General features: G+C 38.9%; 1 protein-coding gene across 3 annotated transcripts in view; it reads right to left on the reverse strand.

Moving 5' to 3' along the window:
- The window catches only part of LOC146821630 (synaptosomal-associated protein 25), a 232138-nt gene that overhangs the window by 67695 nt on the left and 141731 nt on the right, over positions 1 to 22712 (reverse strand). For 2 of the 3 annotated variants that reach the window (XM_085612677.1, XM_085612678.1), the window contains 2 exons: positions 3945 to 4062; positions 1883 to 2008 (listed from right to left, as the gene is read on the reverse strand). In XM_085612677.1, the coding sequence (XP_085468803.1) occupies positions 1883 to 2008; positions 3945 to 4062 (244 nt within the window). Of the gene's footprint in view, positions 1 to 1882; positions 2009 to 3944; positions 4063 to 4194; positions 4313 to 22712 lie in introns of all 3 variants that reach the window. The other variant, XM_085612679.1, reaches the window with a different exon arrangement.

Below are 22712 nucleotides of genomic sequence, written 5' to 3' on the forward strand. Positions count from 1 at the left end.
TGCAGAAAATATACTAACTTAACTTTAGTTGAAAAAGCATGCATGGTAAAGGTGTTGCATGGTGAAGGCATTGTGTGGTAAAGGATGCGTGAAAAAGGCACCACGTTGTAAAGCCAGCAATGAGAAAGGCTGTCACCCAGAATCGGTAGCCAGGTGTTCAGCCTCTTCCCTTTCAGAAAATAAACTTAAAGGGTTACTATATGACCAGCTATATCAATAGTTCCTATACCACTATCTAATGCACTTTCTGATTCCCTTAATGTAAAATCCACAGCTATTCATACTCTTCACCAGCACGAAGAGGCCACAAGGCTATATACACCCTTTATAAGCTGTCATTTACACTAGAAACACATACATAACTCATCTGGAAATCTACTTACTTTTTAAAATATACCACGCCATTTACAAATTAAGATTTATTTGGCCATATGTGACCAGCAAGTGACCAGCATGCGTAATAACAGCATTTCTTAAACCTGCATCCTGCCAGAAGTCTGTCTCTTAAAAGATCCCTGTTAATATACGGTATAAGCAATATTGACTAGACATGCACACTACAGGGCCGGCTCTAGGGCGGTGCGATCAGTGCCACCGCACCGGGCGTTGACTTGGGGTGGGGGCGTCATGTTTGAAAATGTATTTTAGCATTTTAAAAGCACCTGCTGCTGCATTCCTGGCCTCCATCAATTTTCAGGCAACAATTACAATATCATGATAACGCCTGTGATTAATCGTCTTCCTGAAAGAGACCTAAGGTTTTTCTAGTGGAAGTTTCGACTCATCCTGAGGGAGTGCACAGGGTTAAAATGTTGCTGCCAAGAATGTGTAGCATGCAGATAACGAAGTGCATATAATGTAAATAGGTCAGGGGGTTACTGCTTCTGTAACAGAGCTCCTTTTGTTACTTGTCGTTTATAAGTCAAAATCCTAATATAGAACATTGAGCTATTAACTGTCATCCTAGAGCTGCATGCAAACTACAAGGTATATGTTAGAGATATATGTTTTTTTGCCCAGTCGTTCATCATCCTAATCTTGTGAAAAGGGTTCATTTGGGTAGAAAACAATTCCTATTATGGAAGAGAACCCCTGACAATGATACTTTTTAAATTATGAATTTGTGCTTTTCCAGAATAAGGACTCTTAAACTATATTGCCTATCAGTATTGATTACATGTCACTCCTACACTACACCTTGTAGACCTGTCTGATGTAACTTTTCCTATACACTGATTTATACACATATGATTGTCTCTGTGCAATGTGTGTGTGGTGCAAAGTGCTCTGACACCTTACACTGGTATGAGTGGTGCTAAAAAACTAAATGAATCTGAGAGACAGTGGTTAAGGAGACTTGAGTGGCACTGTTAAAGGGTGCTAGTGAGGGAATCCGTGGTAGAGGTGGTCACTGAGGGGAGCGGGGGAGGGATGAGCCAACAGACATTGTTGCACGCCACCAGCGCTAAAGCCAGCCCTGTGCACACACACCAAAAATAAAGTCCATATATATCCCTTACTGAATAAACACACACCAAACATAAAGTCCATTAATATCCCTTACAGAATAAACAAACAACAAAAATAAAGTCCATAAGTATCCCTTACTTCTAAGGCAATCTACTGTAGTAAACTCGAGCACGCTTATTGTCTCAATCAATCAGTATAATTGGATGATAACTTTCCTGACCAGAGCTCAGTCACTTGATTGGAGGAGCCAAGCAGTGCACTCGCTGAATTCACTGAAGCTATTTAGTGGAAAAATATCCTTCATTTGTAGCTTTGTCGCTTCATGATTTAAGTCTTCAAGTTCTTGCACCATCTCTTGTAAATATGTCAATAACAGCAGACAAAGTAGTAGGGATAGCCAGCGGAAACTCACTTGCGGACAAAGCCACCGCTGATGTTCATTTCCTCACTCTCATCCACCACACGGGCTGGTTGGGTGGCTACGACGCCATCTTGATTATTCCCCCAGGCCTTTTTGTACGCATCACTTGATTTTAGCCTGCACAGGAAAAAAGTGTGAAGAACAAGGCAGTACATCGAAGAAAACACTGCAAACGACAATCCTCACTTAATGGGCGGGGGCTAAAAAGGCTACTGGTTTTGAATGAGGGTTACGTCTATTTTAAATTATATATTCTATAACAACAGAAATATATAATTATAGAGAGGCCGTTCTAAATTATCCCTTGTCAATGAAGCACGTGGGAATTATGATGTCTGCATTGTATGCAAACATGTTTGATTAAGAAACACTGGGCAACATTTCGCATTTTTTCCAGTAATGCTTTTATATTTTAACACAAAACACAGAACATACTGGCAGACAAACATAAAACAAAACTGCCAAGAATAGCGTCTACATTACGTTACAGACACACTGGGACTCATGGAATTAATTTGCAAAACAGCACCATGTAAAGGTCCACACAGTAAATAAAATATACCTGCATTCAAGTCGGTAACATTTGCTATAAAATTACAGTTTCAGAATTGAATGTACAAAAAAGTAGTCAATGCCGCCGAAAACTGGGTCTATTTGCATGCATTTATTTATGCTTTATTTCTTCAAATACATGCAGAAAACAACTACTTGTCAGTTTTAAACCAAAATTTCTTTAATGGACTGCAGTGTAATACATGGTTCCGTTTAAAATTAATTACATGGACATAGAGTAGGGATATGTATATGTAAAATGAAATTTGTTTCAAGTCTATCATTTGAAATGGATTGAAAACCATGCAAGTATAGACATCCAGGAATAATGGAATTGATCTAAATATTCTGTTCTATACAGACATCTCACAGTGATCACCATTCACTGCTGCCCAGTGGTAACAAAATAAACATTTGTGAAGCCTTCCTCGTGGTCCTCCATGTCTATAGGAGCCCTGCTTCGAAAAGAGGAAACTGATAATTATTTGCTATCTGAGACTTTTGCCCACAAAATAAAAAATAAATATCAAGGAAGAGGTGTGTAGGCTTACTTTTGAATTATGTTCTTCAATGTCCCCTCTTTTACAAAACCATGGCACTTTATCTTCTAAGAACTCAACCCAAATGTCTAAGCCCAAAAGAATGGGCTTTGAAAAATGTTCATTGAGAACATCTACGTAATTGACCCTTTTTTAACCGAAAATCCACACATGCATCATATTAATGTAAATCCACTGCCTGCTAGGCATGCAGCTTTTTTTTAAAAAAAACCTGAATGTTTTTTTTCAATTTTTGTTTCAAACTTAAAACGAACATGTCACATTTTGGACGGATTTTCCGCCAGGTTTACAAGTGCTAATGTATGAGAACAAAATAATTTCTGTGATCTTTTTGCATGCAAAATCTTCATATTTCAACATTTCGGCCAGCACACTGTGTACCTAGCAAATGCAAAGTTTGGTTGACTGCAATTCTGCATTTTCAACAACAGCCATTTCACAAATTGTTGAAGATCAACTAGGAAGGTCCTTCACTGACCTTCAAATGCAGTTGAATTTACAGAACAAAATGAGAAAACACAGCTCTCTTTTCTCTTAACATTGCCATTGTTTCCAGTTCAGGATTTACAATTGCCAAATTGTTACTGCTGTGAAATGTGACCAGGAAATGACTTAGAATATTGATTGTACATTTACTACCAAACAATAGAGATTTAGATAAAATTAAGATCAAATTTTTGGTACACGCTGCTTAAAATGTTGAAATATTGATTGATTGGAAGGTGGTCATCGTGCAGTTCGCACTGCAGTAAGCCTACGTTTGATGCATCTATTTCCAACTGAGAGTTGTCTACTCTATGAGATGAATGCATTGGAGCAAGAACTGATCTCTCTGCATGCCACATGCTCATCCTGCCAATGTGCCTAGCAGGGATGAGCTTCACAAGGCTTGGAAGGTGGCCTTGGGTGCTCAAAGATTCAGGCAGGCAGGCAGCACCTACTTGTTACATGGACAGGCACATAGACCACAGAATTTTCCTAGGTCCGACAAATTCTTTTCTGCTTCTTTCATGTCCTTATTGATTTGGTCCATGCCCTCTTCGATGCGCTCCAGTTGTTCTGATTAAACACAAGTATTTTATCCCCACAGAATGAAGGAAATGGAAAAGGACAAAGAAGAAAGACAAACTTCAGACATTCACTGTGACAAGAACTGGACACCACAGAGCAGAGTCGGCACCCAGTACCTACTTGTTACAAGGACATATGAAAAGACCACAGCATTTCCCTAAATCTTTTAAATTTTTCTCGGCCTCCTTCATGTCTTGGTTGATATGGTTCATGCCTTCTTCAACACGATCGAGTTGTTCTGGTCAGGACAAAGGGATGATAGTGTGGAATGAATTTTGATCGTCTTAAACAGAATATGAAAATGACTATGTAAACTGAACTATAAAGCATTCCAATGCATTACTTAGCTGATGCATTGCTGTTGTGATGTATGCAGTTTGGATGCTGAATTTTGGTTCCCATTCTTTATGGATGATGGTGGAAATACATGCATAGAATATTTTGTAGGCCTGTTTGTGTGCACAATGCATAGGAGTTTACTTTCTCTAGAACAAAAAACTGTAATAAAATAGAAAACACCAACTCAGTTTTTCAGATTAGTATCCCACTGGTAAATGTTTAAAATTACAATACAGTTTCTATTGGTGGTTGAGAAATGTCTTACGTATTAATGTTTTTGTTCAGTTCAGAACAGATGAACAAGGATATTTTGACGTTAATGAGGTGTGATTCTCTTGAACTCTGGTTTGAATATAAGGTAATGATGAACAACTAATGAAATGATATGACACTGTTCCAAATAAATCATTCATACCTATATTCTTGGATGTTCTTATAACAGGTACAAAATGGCCCTTCAATCAAACCACAGAACACTTACTAAAGGATTGTGATAAGAAATCATACGTGATAGTATACGCTTAATTTATTTAGGTCATCCATGAGAATGAATCAAATACCGGAATGTTCCCAAAATATGAGGTGCATTAAGAAGAACCACTCTGGACACATAATCAGCATTCTAATTTTCACAGTGGAATTTGTAAAAAAAAAAAGAAAACGTAGGGGTTCAAAGTTTTTCTGAAGCCGAAAGACAGTGCTGCCCAGTGCTGTAGTTGTAGGAATACCAAGGCAGCCTTGTCTTGATTCCACCTGATGCATCTGTTTCAGGTTGTTTTTTATCATAGCTTTCTCCCTTTCACAATGTATACTAATATTTGTCTTCCTACGGCATTCTCTTTTTCTGCCTGTCTCTCTCTTGCTCTGGGTCAAAGTACAATGTCGAAAAATAAGGGCCAGTCCCCACAGATGAGGATCTATGCCCACCACCTGCAATCACCAGCACACATTAAGCATGAAAAACCATCTTTAAATTGGTTGGAAAGAGGCGGCTCATTGGTTGTACTGAAACAGAAACACATGGAAGGCGATATTTACAAGTGAACACATTTTCTTTTAACCACACTTCCACAAAGACTCCAGTGATACATGGTACTCTTTGTGTTAGCCAGTCGACAGTAGCAAAAAACTAAACATGCTGGAAATATAGTAAACAACTCCAACTCCTGTGCTCTTTCCATTATGTTCAGAGGCAATCTGTAGTTATCTTGTGTACTGGTTCTTTAACATGACAACACTTTTTAGACCTCTACGTTCTGTGGCAGTAGCGGTTGACCTGTCCTCTATATCTTGCACCTTGTACCTCAAGCTCCTTTAGTTCACCACTCTACACTTCTTGTTTCTCTAGTTCATACTTGCAGGTTGCTTTTCAACTCAGCTCTTTTTTCCACTGTTTTCTTTTTCTGCCTTCTCCTTTCTATTTATTTCAGTTGAGCACATATCTATTTCATTAAACTGTATTGGGTTTACCCTTTTGATTTTGTTTTATTTCTTTTCATAGTTTTAGGCATTAAGCATGAGTTCCTGGGTTACATTTTAGTTTGCTTTCTTCCTTCCCATTGGGTGAGTTTGGTTGGTGCCCGAGTTTCCCCATCACCTTGAGAGTGAGACTGAATTTCAATGGTGCTCTCACATGGCAATATGTTTAAGACATCTGAATACATAAACCTGCAGACAGCACGCCATATGCAAGCCAATCGGTGCCTTTCTGAACTCATGCTTGGTTCAGGGCACAATCCACTGTTGGTTCTTCGAGTCTCATCGACAGGCTGCATATGAGTTAGAGCAGGAGGCGCTCCTAAATCTACAACCAACTAACCATACCACCATGAGCTATCCTTTGCTTCCTGTGCTGACAATCTAGAGGTGCTCCCTCTACCTTTTCCACACCCAATACTTGTTCTTATTTCCTTCCAGAGAAAACCTAAGAAACCTTTAAATCTGTAGCTATTATGTTATGTTCCACTCCTAAACACTACCATTTTTAGCTAGCATTATAGCAGACCACATTTTGTACAGTTTATTTTTAACTAAACATTGGCTACGCAATACCTTATATCACAAAATAGCTCTAGCAGGCCCCACATACTACAAGAGCATCCACGTTGATCAGCAAATTAGGTTAGGTGGTGGTTTTGTCATCTTCTTTAAGGAAAGTCATACTCTTTTAAGGCTTATGCTTGACATGTTTTTCGTGGCTTGGGGTCAATGGCATGATCACCTTGACAAGCTGCCTTATTTGTTTCTTTGTTTATCACTCTCCAGAACCGACTAACTTAAGAGCCGCAGATTTCGTTGTGCATTTTGCACTCCAATCATTCAACATTTTGATGGTAGATCATTTTGCCCTTTAGGCCTATTAATCTCATTGACCCAAATGCCCTTACCATGATCAATTCCTATTCCTAATTGAGAGTTTGTCAAAAACTGAAAAGGCCTATTTAAAAGATGATTCATAAGCTTGATCTGATTTTCTCTTTTTTAATGACCTAACAGTGGGACAAATTAATTTGCTTTTACGTTTAAGCTTCCAATTTCCTCTAAAAACTCTGTCCTTACTAATCCCTTAGCTGTGATGGTTAGAAACCTATTAATTCATTAGCAAGCATAAACTAAGTATGAGCGTCAAATTCCCTTTCTACTTCGGCTCACTTTAATTCCTGGTTAACTGAAGAACTTGACTAAGTCGAGCCCGTTAAATCTAGGAATCAGTAGTACTCATGATCTTCTGCTCCTTGATTTAATTCAAAGTTAGCTCTACTACTCATAATCCTTCCAAACCTGTAGCATCTTGACTACAGCAGACAACTTTCATCTTTTCTTGAAGAAGCAGTTTTTGCACCTCACACAGGCTGGCTTCTTCCCATATCCTATATTTCAGACTTTACATCTGTAATAGAGCTGCCTATGGCATTGGACCTTGCTACATTCACTTACGGTTGTCTGCTCCTGTTCACCTGGTGTTCTGGCACGTCCCAAAGTACAAAAAGCCTTCTTGGTCTTGATTTTTCCTAGCTGTTCTAAATTCTGAATATCTCTTCCTCATTTTTTTTGGTAACTTGCAAGATGCTCAAAACTTGGATATTTACCACATTAGCACAACTATTCAATAGGCATTTGCAGGTCATACGTAATCTTTGCACTTTCACATCTGTGCAAAATTATAAAACCGGCAGTCCTTTTTCAATTTTCCTTTTTGTTGCAAGAACAATCTTTAATTTGTATTTGCAATGAATACATCATTTTAAGAGTCCTCTTGTGGTAGCTTGCCCCTTTACTTTCAGTTTGACAATGGCAAATGGTGAATCCAGCGATACTGGATCTCTTCAATTCTGCTCATACTGAAGATGTCCCATTGAGTAAGTGATGTCCTCATCACCTACGCATGCTGAGCTAACATGTTCAGCGTCATCGGCCCGTTCCCTAGGACGAATCAGGAAGCTGCTCAGACATCAGCTAAAGAATTCTAAATTAACATCCATAAAAGTTCTGCTTCTCCCAAGCACAATCAACATTTGCTCTGGCTATGGATTTTGCATGCAATTTACACTTCTGAGAGAAAGATGTGGCAAAACGCACCAATTTGGTGTGAATTATTGCAGCATAGTCTTACATTATCAACAGCAAGCACAAAACAACTGCAGTGGGTGTTGGTGCTTACCTTTGTATCAGAGCAGAACATGAGTACGGTGCAAACAGTGCTTACATACATTTTTAGCGTTGTGTGAAACTCTGAGGCTATTTAAGTGTTAGAAAAATGGTTTGCTGTCTTACTCAAAATGAAAGTAACCTCTACAATCTGAAATGATGACTCTTGCTCATTACTCTAGTGGTGGGAATGTTCGCAAGTGGGTTGTGACTTGGTCCACTCAGTCAGCAAACTTAAATTTGTCATACTAAAGTCCACCCATGACTTCTTGACCCAATTCAGATAGAACACCATGTTCCAACACTTGCAAAAGCAAATTATTGAGCAGGTCTTTTGAGTGGACACTTTTTAGTCCCATTCTATCACCATTTTCCTTACTGGCCATATTCATACTACTGGTCCTTCTACTCTCACTGAAACACATCTCATATAAGGCTAAAACCAAATAAAAGAAAGTGATTCAATGGAATTTCATGGAAACAGTTGTTTGTCGGGGAATTTGCTACAGGCACTTTCACTCGTTATGCATTTAGGCTGCCAAACACCTGAGAGAAGGACAGAAGGTCCTACATTATTGATTTTCTAAAACAGAACCTCCCCAGACCTAAAATGTAGAAAGCTAGATTTCTTATCGGTGTGAAATGACCCTACCCTAAGACGTGTACCATGAAATAAGCCAGGTCTTGACCCTTAATTTTACCAATATACAGTATGTACTATATCAGTAGAAATCATCAATTATCACGTTATACTCTATAGGATATATTAATTGACATGGTACACCTTTGATATGTTTCCATATTTTGATATGTTGAACTAAGAAATGGATATTGGTTGCTGTGCCCTACATCTGCTTGTATACAGGCTCATCCCCGACTACGATGGTTATTTATGTAGACTTGTGATAGTATAACAACATGTATGTCTCCAGGACTGGACCTAGGACTACTCCGCCTCCCTTGCATTTATACAGATTATGCATGCTTTCACTCAGAAAGATAGGCAGGAAGCATCACAGATGCTGGTGGTGTCAACATGGCCAGAACAGGCGTGGGTTCATCATTGCCACATAAATTCAGATTTCTGAAATGATTCCCCAAGAAAACATGCTCATCGTCAAAAATGTTATTTTTCCATATCTTTAGATTCTGGACTGGTCCTTGTGTTTGTCTAGCAAGATGTTTATTCAAATAAAAAGTAATTCAATATTATGAATATACTTATCCCCATATCAGCTAAAAATAAATGCTTCAAGCTTAAACAGAAATTGCATTGTTAAAATACTCAAAGCAATCATTGTAGTTCATGAGTAGAAGAATATGCATAGACAAGGATTATATACCCCTCATTAATCCTTCCAAAGAGCTTTGGGTTTAGAAACCTGCCTTAATAAACTGGAGTTTTTGCCATTAAATGTTTGTACAGAAGGTCCTAAATCAGGAAGGGATTAATGTGCCTGAGTTGTTCCACAAAACCATGGGCAAGTTTAAAAACAAGCCAGCCAAGTGAATGCTCATGCACAGCAGCACATCAGCAGTGAAAGAGTAAAAATGTATGTTCTATAATGACTGATAACTAGGGGTGAGGGATATATTCTTCTTCGCTGGTGGAATTTGCGGAAGTTTGGCCACTCCGCATTACGCTTGTAACGTGGAGTTTCGGCCATATTCCTCCAACCACCACATGGTGGAGTTTTTTCTTATGCAAACTTGAAAACAGTAAGTTTGTGAGCGAGATTTCATGTGCCCTTGCGTGAATCTACTTGAGCAGCAGCAAAATCAATTTGATAAGCTGCACACAGTGTGGTGCCACTCATGCTGATTTTTCAACACGGAACGAGCTCCTAGTGCTAAATCACAGTGTTAGAAGCCTGACATGCCTATTTCCCTCCGTTTGCGGAATTCCACAGAATCTCGTAGTGTTTTTTGTAACTCTGCAGAATTCCCCAGTGTTTTGCTCAGTGTGTTCCGTCCAGGCCTACTGATAGCTACATGAACAGGTTTAAATATATTTTCATCCCATTTTAAAGTTGATGAGACTCAAGTTGTTCAATAACACTTACATTAGCATTATAGGGCTTGATTCACAAAGAAAGTAGCAAACCTAAGCATTCAGACTTACACCTACCTGTTAGTGTAGATTTACTACTTTCTGGTTTTCACTAACGTTTCCACAATTAAACATGGAAAGCAGCGTCATGAGCTCTCTACACACTTAAAGAAGCTGCAGGAGTCCCTTTGTGATTTCCTACCAATCATAAAAAGAGGAAAATTTGACCGCAAACTTAAAGATTGTTTATTTCCTGATTGCCTTCGACACAGCCTATGTGTGCAGGCCATTGCGAAGTCACTCTTAGCAGAACTGGTTGAAATATTCTTTGTTTGCTTTTTTGCAAAAGCAAAATATTTAAGCGATCCAAGTCATTATTTTGGTGTTGAGTTCTCAAATTTTTAAGCCATCTTTTTAAAGTCACATTTAGCGTCTGAATTAGAAAATTTCTCTTGCACCGATAAATTAAAAAGAATGATGGAGCTCAAAATTGAGAATCCATGAACAAAACAAACACACAGGACTACATGGAAATTAACAGACCTCTAGATAGAAAAGTATTGAAAAGGTATTCAGAGAGGGAGAAGTATTACATTATGGTAGCAGACGCTAGGAAGATGGATTGATTGGTTAGAAATGTATGGATAAGGTATAACTACTCACCACCACGGTGTCCTCTAATGATGATTTATGGACTTACTCTTCAGGGTGACAAAAACCATTAATATAAAATTTGAAGCGTCCCCTCGCCCACTAAAAGTGACATGCTTCATCAGCAGTGTTGCCTCATCATGAGCATTAATCACGGTGCTCAGCAGGCTCCATGTGAGCTCTTGGAGATCTTTTATGCTGTGTTGTTTTGCTCATCTTATACCATAAAGAACAGGAGTGTGTTTGTGGCATCATTATATAGCTTTGTGATGCCCCATAAGTGAAATTGATAGTTCACTGAGAAAATAAACTGTTTTATTGACGGAAGACCACAAGTCATAAACTAAGATTGAATATTTATAATATGAGTCTCATTCATTGACATATGATGGTGCAGAAACTGCCTGGAACTGCTTGATAACAGTATGTTCTAGTAAGGTTTTTGCAACCAATACAAAATTCTCGTACAGGATATGAGGAATAATGTATAGTGCCAGCCTTACTGATTAGTAGAACTGCACTTTGTGTATTCTGCACACTATTTTGCCAATGCAAATGTGAGGCCAAAAACAGGAGACCATGCACAATTTGAGCACAACTTGCAATTGTTTTTAATTGGCTACAAATACTGTTTGGAACCAGGTCCAACATTACCAGGGCATTCAGAAGCAACTCCTATGACCAAGGCTTCCGAGTGGCAGCAGGCCAGAGCTATTTGCATGCAGCATGTAAGTAGGTTTTCTTGGTGGAAAGATGGATTTGTGTGATCAACAGGGAAATTCCAGGGGTGTGGCTTGTACACAAGGAAGATGGTCACATCCGTGTGAAGCTCCGTGGGGCAGCATTAGCGGAGGCGAGGCCGCGGTGGTCTCTCCCCGAGCTGATCATATCATGACTATCCTTTGTGCTCGCTGAGCAGCGTAGCGCCTTCCCACTTCATTTTAAGAGCCAGAGAAAGACGTGCAGCTCTGAAACATAGTGGTGCTCTTCATCTCCTCAAACTTGCCTGCCATTTTGTATTGGGGCAGAGGGAAGAGAATGCACACAGAAGCTGAGTAGGTGTGTGCCCACAGTAGGTGGGTGCCCACTGTGATTCAGGCATTAACCAGCTTCAAGGTTTACCCCTATGAATTTCCACATGAACTTCGTTTTTACTGGCAATTTTAAGGAAAATAATGCCTGTCTGTGGACCATTGACATTTTCCTGCCCATAAAGTTTTCTTTTCTTTTATTTCCTTCTGAAACAATGGTGTGATTGTTCGCTTTTTATTTTTGCACCTTGACTTTCATATTACTTTTCATTAAAGTATACCATTTAATTTGGAGGCAGCACCTTATGTTATTATTTTACCTCAACCTAATTTTCTGTGGAAGCCTAGGATAAGACAATACTGAAGTGTATTGTTCCTGTGCCTTTAAAGTCTCCCCTTGTTTATGGGTAAAGTGACCAAACTTAAGTCACTCTTCAAACATTAGTCAAGCAGAAATATTAAACATTCCTCTGCAATCTCTCAGACTATCACCATGGAAAACTCGTGTTCTCCTTTATTTAAAGGCACAGCTTCTTCCTCCTGCTAATATAGCTCTTCTGACATTAAATGCAGGGATGTAATCAATTAAGTCTCTGCTGATTGTGTTTGTGGTTCTCCTTTTGAAAGAGATTAGGGCTCAGTGCTCCTACATGAAGGAAACTAACACCAAGTTACAACTTCTTACAGACAGATGGTCTCACATGGAAGAAAGACTTTCCACAGGGGAACAGCAAATTACAAACTTCAATAAAATCTTGCTCAAGGTAAACACCCTTCAAAAACATATTGAAGACCTTGAAAATCATAACAGAAGAAACAACTTACAAATCTACGTATTTCCTGAAGGTACAGAAGGCACAGACTCTATCAAACTTTTCAGATCCTCCCTTCCTAAACTACCGAATGGACCTACACCAAATATTCAATGTGGTCCCATATTAGGATATCTGATTCCATCTGCAACTATGCTCAAACCCCTAGAGGTGTATTTTTTTATTTTCTACAGTACACAGAGCTACTACAAGTCATCTCTGCAGCCAAACAGATATAACAAATATAGTGGTCTGTTCATCATCTTTACTTCTCCCAGGATTACGCCGAGGGTTCCACAGACAGATGCAAAGATTTCTTAAGCATGGGACCGGAACTTTGCTCCATTGGCCCCCACTTTGGACTATTCTACCAGTGCCTCTTCAAAGTCACCTACAGGTACAAAACAACATGTACGAACATCCTAGTAGTCTGCATGATTTTCTGAAGACATGTATAGTTGAGACTATGGAGGTTTCTAGATCCACCAAATTCGAAAACTATTATTTTATGACTCCTGTTTGTCTCAACAGTCACTATGCTATAACGTTATTTAGTTGCTGTTTTCTTCATATTATAGTATGCTCTAATAATATTGTTGGAATAATTGTTCCCATATGTACCTACTCATTAGAATACCTTCCCTTTCACAGGTGTGGTCTTCCTGCGTATGCCTGTGCTCGTTCCCCGCTCCATATCCTTCAACCGTCCCTACACCTTGCCCCCCCAGGACGGGACATTCATAGTTTCTATGTTGTCTCCCCACCCCATTTGAAGTGTCTTTAAGTATGTTTCCCTTACTTCATATTGTTATCATAATATCCTTCCCTATCAATTCTTGGAACCTTCATCTATTTTCTCTGTGCTATATTATCTTTGCTCCTTTGCTTCATTTTTTCTTGACTCCCTCGAACCACTTTGTTACCTCAACGCAATGTTTTATTCTCATACTACAATTTTCATATGTATTCTCATGGTTTCATCTCCATTACCTCAATATTCTGCCTGTTACTTATCTTAATTTGACATTTTTCTTATGGTCTTTGAAATGATTTCATGGAATGTCACGGGTTTAAACTCTCCAATCAAATGACAAAGAGTTCTGACTCATTTATCAAAACTTGATGCACATTTTGCTTATTTTCAAGAATCACATCCCTTGAAGTTGATAGAGGGGATGGGTGGGTGAACTATACTTTTCTCCAGAAAATGGGAAGAAAAAAGGGGTTGTAATTCTATGTCACAAATCCCTTTGTATCCATCTGATATCCCTAGAACTCGAGGCAAATGGTAGCTGGTTACTACTCAAATTGTTAATAGACAAAGTTCTAATTGTTCTTTTCAATGTACATGGTCCCACTGCTCTGACTGTCAATTTTGGTTTCATATTGCTCAAAACCTCATGCAAAATCAAGGTGAAAACCTTATCTTAGCCGTTACCTGCAACCAACTTGTTGACCCGTTCACTGATAGGGATGCAACCAACTTGTTGACCCGTTCATTGATAAGAACTCCACAACCCATTACATTCCAAACAAACCTCAAAAATCCTTTATTCACACTCTTAGACAGCGTACCCTAACTTATGCAAGGAGATTATGCAACACTAATCTACGAGAATATTCATATTTTTCTCTAGTACCTCACACACAATCAAGGATTGTTCTTTTTTGATTTCTCACAATCTAATCCAAAACTTGCATTCCGCAGATATAGGCTTTATACTGGTATCTGATCATGCCCCTGTTTCCATGCAACTGGACTTCCTACCTAAACTTACCTCACCAAAACAATGGAGATCTAACATCATACTACTGTTAGACACTTCATTTACTTTCTCCTTCACCTCATTCTTTCATTTAATTTTAATTGCACAAACGACATTCACTTTCATACTATAGGGTGCATTCAAAGCCTCAGCTCAAGACTTTATTATTAACTTTGTACCCAAAAAAGAAAATCAGCCTAATCTCAGTCCAAACTACTTTTTGCAAATATCAAACAATCAGAACATTCTTGCTATACCTCTAGATCCCTCAATGTTTACAACAACTTTTTAAAGCCAAACTTCAATTAAACAAACTACCCACTGTCATCGCATCCACACATTTACGCAAATCCAGCACCAAATTCTATGATGGCCAAAACAAATCTGGGAAATTATTAGCCAACTACCTTAAAATTAAACATAATAAATTACAAATCGAATCAATCACAGACAACACTAATGTTTCTTATCAAAAAGATACGAGACTTTTGAATGAGTTTGTGAATTCCTACCAGAATCTATACACAACAGAACACTCCCTATTTGATCCTGAACTTATACAATATCTCTCCACTATTCAACTGACTTTTGACACGCACATTGATTTTTCCTCCTCGGAATAAGATATCACACACACAGAACTTCACACTGCATTAATCTCACTAAAAAAAACAAAGCCCAGGGCCCAGACAGTTTTGCATTCACATTTTACACCCATTTTTCTAAATTAATTCTATTCACAGTTTCAATCGCTCTTGTAAATCCTCTGGCTTCTTCCTAAACACATTGGGCCCGATTCACTGAACTAACTTAAGACAACTAGGACTACTAAATTGAGAAAAATCCTAATTTTAAGACTTTCGGTATTCACAGAAGGCATTTAGGAGTCCTAAAGTTAGGAGTCCTAACTATACTACTACTAAACTGAGAAAAATCCTAATTTTAAGGCTTTCGGTATTCACAGAAGGCATTTAGGAGTCCTAAAGTTAGGACTCCTAACTTCTGTGAATACCGAAATGAGTAAGTGCCTTCTGTGAATAACAAAATGAGTAAGTGCCTTCTGTGAATACCAAAATGGTAGTAAGTTTAGGATTTTGTCTTAAGTTAGTTCTGTGAATCGGGCCCATTGATTTGCCTAATGCCAAAAGAGGGAAAGGATCTGACATATTGTAAAAATTATAGACCTATCTCTCTTGTCAACATAGACTATAAAAATGTTCTCTAAGGCACTATTCTTACATCAAGAATCTATTAATTCTGACCTTCTGGGGAAAAAGCAATCACAGTTTGTTAAAGGGCGATGCACATCAGACAACACTCACTTATTCTTTGATATTTCATCAAAATCCCCATATATGTTTGAACTAGCGGAAATCACTTTAGACGTTGAAAAGGCTTTTGACTGTGTCCATTTGTCATTCCTATTTCATACCCTAACTTGGTTCAGATTCGGCCCCAAAATGAATGCTTTAATTTCTTTTTTATACTCCTTTCCTTGAGAGGCGATTCTTGCTAATGGGCTATCCTCCTCCTATTTTACACTAGGAAGAGAAGTTCACCAAGGATTATTCCCATCATCCTTTTCTCTTTAATTTGGCCTTAGAACCATTCCTATCAAAACTTACACAAAATCCAGAAATGCATGGATTTACCCACAAAACTCAACAGATCAATTTAACTGCATACGCAAATGGCATTTTACTATTCCTCTTATGACCCCAACCTTCAATCCCTGCTTTTTCATCAGAGGTTATTTCTTATGCCCAAGTATCTGGCTACAAATTAAATAATAAGAAATGCAAAATATTACCTCTAAATAAATATACATTTAAAAATGATTTATATCCTGTAATTTCACATGGCAGACGAAACAAATCAAATATCTTGGATTCCAATTTATCCAAACCCTTAAAACCTCCATCTCTACAAACATAGAAAACAAATTTCATGCATAAGATAGCTTCATTAACTAGTAGATGGCACCATCTATACCTATCTTGGTGGGGCCACCTAGTGACTATTAAGATGATGCCAGTACCCAATATTCCTTTAAATATTCCAATATTCCTTTAAATATTCCTCTTATATTCTACATAAACATCTATTTCATGCTTTCCTCTTTTCTATGGAATGGCAAATGACTGTATGTTCTTGTTAAAATTAAAATGTACCAAACCAGAGGGTGGTGTGAACTTTCCTGATTCTCAAAATATCACAAAACAATTATGCTATAACAATCCACATATTGGATCTCACAATCTATACACTACTATCCATTGTGGGTTGATTTGAAGTGTGACTTCCTCTTGCCCTTTTCATTCTGTGAATACCTGACATTCAACTAAAAACCTCAACAACTCTCCTCCCCAATCTTTAAACATTTCTGAAAAATATCAGAACCTATAATATCACACCTTCCCAAAGGTCTCCAATTCATCATTTGGCACAATAATTCAATACAAATTAACAATAGGCCTATTTATTGGAAAATTTAGAGAAAAAGTGGATTAAAATGGGTTAATCAATTGTTTATTCAATATTCTCTTATCTCCTTTGCACACGCCCAAACATCTTTCAGATTCCCTCCCTCATTTCATAATAAATTTCGACTTTTACGAGACATTGTACTTAATACTTACACTCACTTCAAATCTGATCTCTCACCCATCCCACTTTCTAATACTCATCTTGCTGATCTGCTCTATACAAATTCAAAAGCCTCTACCATCTACTCACACTTACATAGTGTTTCTATGGATAGAGTTAAAACAGCTATGGAATTATTCTGGAAGCACGATTTAGCTGTAACTTGGCCCATTTTAGTATGAACGCAGATTTGGTCAAAAATTAGAAAATCTTCCTGAGCAGAAAACACAACACAAATGTTTTTCTACATATATTATAGATTCTTACTAACTCCTATATCTTTACACAAAATCAACCCAGATCTCCCGGATACTTGTTGGACAAGTGCATCACAGCATGCAGGCTTAAAACATTTACTCTTTACATGCTCTCCTGTCTCTCATTTTTGGTCACAAATTTGGAAGCAGATTAATTCCATCTTTCACTCAAATGTTCCCTATTCTATCTCTAATATTTTCATAAGAAGTATATCTGATGATTGGTTACACACTACTTTCAACATGAGAATATTAGATTTACTATTGCCAGTTGCCTTCCAACAAATAATGAGAAACTGTAAAAATCTCACTCAATTGTAATTCAAAGCATGGTAGTATACGGTCTGTCATAATCATAGACTAGATTCTGTTTATATGTACCCCTTTTCATTCATTTTTAAAAGGTAAGAACTGTGGGCTCCAAGTGCAGATTTTCTGGACAAATATTCACTATTATCATTTGTCCATCCGTCTCAAGCACAAGAATTTCTTCAATCCTCCTTGACTTTCTGTCTATGTTAATTCCTAATATTATATATCATCCCATACATCTTGCTATTTACTCTATGTACGTAACCGGAATTTTCTTGTTATGAACGATGTGTACAGTTTTTTTCTTTTACTTCTTTCTTTTTTTAAATGGTGTCATTTGATCACCCTAATGTATCTCCCTTTCAATTCTACAGCACTGTTTGATCAGATTTGATTCTAACATAATAAACCTATATTTTCTAACTTTAAAGCAGGAAAATGGCGTAGCTGTTCTTGGTTGTAGTATATAAAGGACATCACTGTTTTCTAAAAACGAATCCAAACTTCACTTTGTATTTTCAAGTCAAAGATTCACAGTTTGAAGGGTCTCTGTTCCCATTTGCAGATAGAAATACTGATTGGTTAGCATGTCACAAACCTAAAATGTACCAGATTGCGCCCCCCTTTTATGTCGATGGTCCTGCTAGACAAAATATCACACTGATAATGGGAAGATGGGTCCCATCTTTCAACATGTGGAATAAATTGTGATATTAGAGTTGTGCTGGCATATTTTATTTGTCTCAGATAGACCACATTTTACACACCCTATCACCTTGCTTAAGATAAATATATATACCTGACAAAAATAAACATTAATTCAGATGCAAACAACCAAAAGTGAAAAAAAGAACACTACACTAAACCGAAATTTATCCCTCAGCAGATTAACTGATAAAGTGTCTTATTGTACCTCTAATCCGCTGCTCCATGTGAAGATGAGATGTGATGCAAAATGCCTTTACCTGCGCTCTGTGCCAAGCTCTGAGACATCCTACTGAAAAGGAATTAATTACCTTCGAACTATGTAGATATGGAGATCCCAGCCAAGACTGAACGGAAAGTAATTTATCTGTCAATACTAGCACCTTTAGTCAGTGGCGTAGGGTGGGGGGCCACAGGGGCGGCAGCCCCGGGCATTTTTAGCGGTGCAAAATTTTAAAAGAAAAGTGGAAGGATACTTGCCTCGCCCTGGGCGCTGGCAACCAACGCTACACCGCTACCTTTAGTTAATAATGCAGCACACCACCATGAAGCGGAGGGAAAGAGCTTCATCAGCCTTCTGCAGGCAACTGCTCTGCAAGATCCACACAATGTATGTGAGAGGCTGCTGCGTTTTGCCGAGGACTGTCTGTTACTCTGTATCAGAACAAGGGCAGAGGAAACTGCTGTCACCGGCCAAGGACCGAGTTCCAGGGCAATAATACCTGACGGAACGGGAATCCGATGCGTTCCCACAACATTCCAGCACTGATTGTGAGCACAGATCACATACTATATGTGACCAAGAGTATTTCCTTGTCAAATTTGAAAGCCGATGATTCCTTCAATTGTACTTTTTGTGGCGACCCTAAGATAATGAATCCTATCTAAATTGCTTTTAATTTTGCTGCAGGGCCATCTGATGGCTTCGGTTCTTTTGTAGTTTGTCATACTGGGATAAAAATGCCCCCCACCCCCCAGAAATGATCAGGCATTCGGCGTTTCCCATGCTCTCCTGGGAAATAAAAGCCATGCGGCAGTCATTGCGGGAGGAAAAAAATGTAATGAATTGCAGCTCCTAGGCACAATCAGTCACTTTAATATTGATAGAAAAAGTGCCAGCTGAGAAAATAGTTTCGCATTCATTTTCAGCTGGCAGGCATTAATCTATATTTTTTGCACCAAGAGAAGACGCTTGGATTTGGCGTAATGAGAGTGTCCCTTGTTATGTGTACAATTTCAGCTCACGACATGCCCTCTCTTTGAGTGAACTGAAACCTGAATTAGAAAAGGAAATGCTAAGCCTTTCTTTGAAGAGTGCTTCCCCACTTATGCCAGTATGTTAAAGTCAAAGACATGCATGGCCGAAGTATCCATGTTGGTTTATTAGATTTCAGTAAAGGCTGATGAAACTTTTGGCCAAAACTAGCATAATCCAGTGGATTCTTCTCCACGTTCTCAACTCCCACAGCAGAATGCACGGGAATCAGCATTTCAAGAGTCCATACCTGTCCCTGTCCATGGCTAGCGGCCATGAACCATTTTGGAAAATTCTATACGCAGAAGCATCAGCCAGTCAGGGTGCCAGAAATGTGGCTCAGACAAAACAATCGCAAGACTTACCGTTCTATACTTGTTCCGTTTTGCCATGAGGGGTGGATAGTGTTATTCCACCCAGGAAGTGGGGGTCTGTGGCATAACTCAAAACAATCCTCCCATATCTTACAATATTGCCATGTGTATACAAATGAATTTTAAATGCTACTTGCCTTCCCTTCCCCCTTCTTCCCTTTTCTGTTTTACTCTGTACTCTTTTATGGCCAAACCGGCCGAAATAAAGAATTTTTGATTGATTGATATCTTACAAACAGACATAGGCCTTAAGCGGAATGGGGTACCTCTGAAGGTTCTGGGGGCCCCTGAAGGGAGGAGGGCCCCCTGCCCCACAGGGGCTGCAAGGGCCTGTGTTACGCCCCTGGTAAGAATGAACAGAATGGGTAGGGAGTACTGACGAACTGATGACCAATAGGAATGGACCAGAGTCCTTTTACACCTCCATACTCGACAGCCCGACTCGGCCAAATCCAGCTCACCTTTAATAAGTAGTAAATGGAAATAGACAAAATAAGTGTTCCATGTCGAGACAGATTTGTGTGGTTGAAATGAAACCTTTCTCAAGAGTTTCTGGAAGGGATTCTATAGTGAGAGAACTGCTAAGTGGAGTATGAACCCAGTATTAAGACATGGAAATTGTACATTTCTTTTACAACTACTACACTGTTGACACCACAGCTATGTCACCATTTTGAATCGGTTTTTGGCTGCAAATCACACTAAATGTTTGCAATCTGATAGAACAACAAAAAATAATGCAAAGATCTATTTTCTTCTGCACCTGCTGGGCTGATCAAGTCTAGCCATATGTGGTCAGTTACAGCTGTACTTCGCTGCACCTCATTGTTCCATCGAAATCTACTGCCGCATACAACAGCAGTCTGCAACTGGTAGCAATCATTGGCAATGTGCTAATGCATGTAAATGCAGGCATATACAAATGCTGTTTGCATACATTGCATGAACAAATGTTGTTTAGCACAGTAAAGCCGGATCTATTGGTTTTACTAGTACTGGGGAAAAATTCATAAAAATGGTTGTTTTCTGCACTGGATGGATTTAGATGACAAAGATATTAATGTGACAATATGATGATTGAGAGTACTTTTCAGATGTAAAATAGTCCCTCACACATACCAATGAAAGCATTGCTCAAAGGCGAATGATACACCAAATATCCAGCAGCATGAAGTGAGAGAGAAATTTACTGATCTGTGCAAAACCAATGCCGACTGTACCTATATTTCAAAGAAATTCTATCAAATGTTATGTGTGCAGTGCGCCATCAAGCCACACATCAAAAGGAGCAATATCTTTGATGACATTCCCCACCTAAAAGGATAAAAGCTGTGAATTTGCTGGTGCGTTGCAGTTATGTGATCACAGAAAACATTCTACTTTTTACATTGTGTTTTTTTTGTATTTTTGCTTCTGTTTTTTTCTACTCTTAAGCTAGAGGGCACACATATGCCATATATGCCTGGCACATCATAAAATAAAGCTAACCTACTTTCATAACAAAGCAAAGCCAAAGCTGTCTTAACAGCCATGCAAAGACTTTGGCCATTTCGAGTTTTGCCCTCTGGATGTGCATAGAAAAGTCCCTACTATGCAGAAATTTGCTATTTGACTGGCAGACGAGATATATCTAGGCTCCTTACTTCCTATAGAAAGTATATAAATCTCGCCAGGAGGCAAATCGCCTTTGGGGCTGTGAGAACAATATGCCCAACGCAAAAATGTTCTGTCCCAATTCAGAGCATTGGTTAGATTCCCTGTCAGGCGTGAGGACCAGAAAAGCATAGGTGTAAACTTTTACAGAGAAAGCCTGCAGTTAAAGGCTCTAAGGGATCGGGTAATCCATTAGAAAGGTGGGCATTGGGAAAACAGTGATGTTTCCAGGAAGCCTTTGTGCACCACCAGGATGCATGAGAGTTTCTCTGCTGATCGTCACAATGCACTCAGAGAGGGCTGTAAGGACATTGCTTGTTGGCTGCCAGATTCCAAAATCTCAATAAATATGTTGGTCCTCACTTCAAATGACTGCTGGGCCTCCACCAAGAGCGCAGAGGCCTTTTGTGAATTGGGCCCTCAGCTTGTCCTCAGAGCTAGCACAAAGCTTCTGCCAGAGAAAGTAGAAAACTGAAGAGGAAACCTGAGTAGGTATCAGTGGTATTCTGCAGGCATTGGGATCATCTTGTAAGATGAGGAGGAATATGGTTTTGGACGTGTGGACGTCACCTCTTTGTAGCAATGCCTCTGGGGAAAAAAACTAGAAACAGTGATGTAATACAAAGAAGACTTGGACATCGATCTCTTGTGATTCTTCTGTTTCTTGGACCACCGGAGGCGAATGGATCCTGGATGACTTCTCAGTTTGGCTTTGAAAGGAGGAGCCCAACTTAGTCCCTCTTTCCTGTTGGCGAATCCATAAAAGGCCCTTTACTTCTTTCTTCAATGGGACATGGGTGCCTGTGGTGCTGGCATCATAATCTTCATTTGCAGCAGCTTGAACCAATGCAACGGCTTGAAGTATGAAGCTGTAGGTGGCTGCATTCCACAGCAGAAGGTTAAAAGGCATTTCAAAAGAAAAGTTTGGAAATAAGCACAGCAAAAACAAAGAATTCCATATCCACACACGTGTGGCACATGTAAAAATAGAAGCTGTAGTATTGCATTCTGGGATGATGCAGACAAGACTCTGCAGATCGAAAGTGATCTGTGACTTTCTGGTGCCTTTTTAGGAATATTAAAAATGTTCTAGATCAATTTGGATGAATAGTGATAGTTCCAGATGAGGAAACTGCAAG

Source organism: Triturus cristatus, chromosome 6, assembly GCF_964204655.1.
Source record: "Triturus cristatus chromosome 6, aTriCri1.1, whole genome shotgun sequence".
Lineage (NCBI taxonomy): Eukaryota > Metazoa > Chordata > Amphibia > Caudata > Salamandridae > Triturus > Triturus cristatus.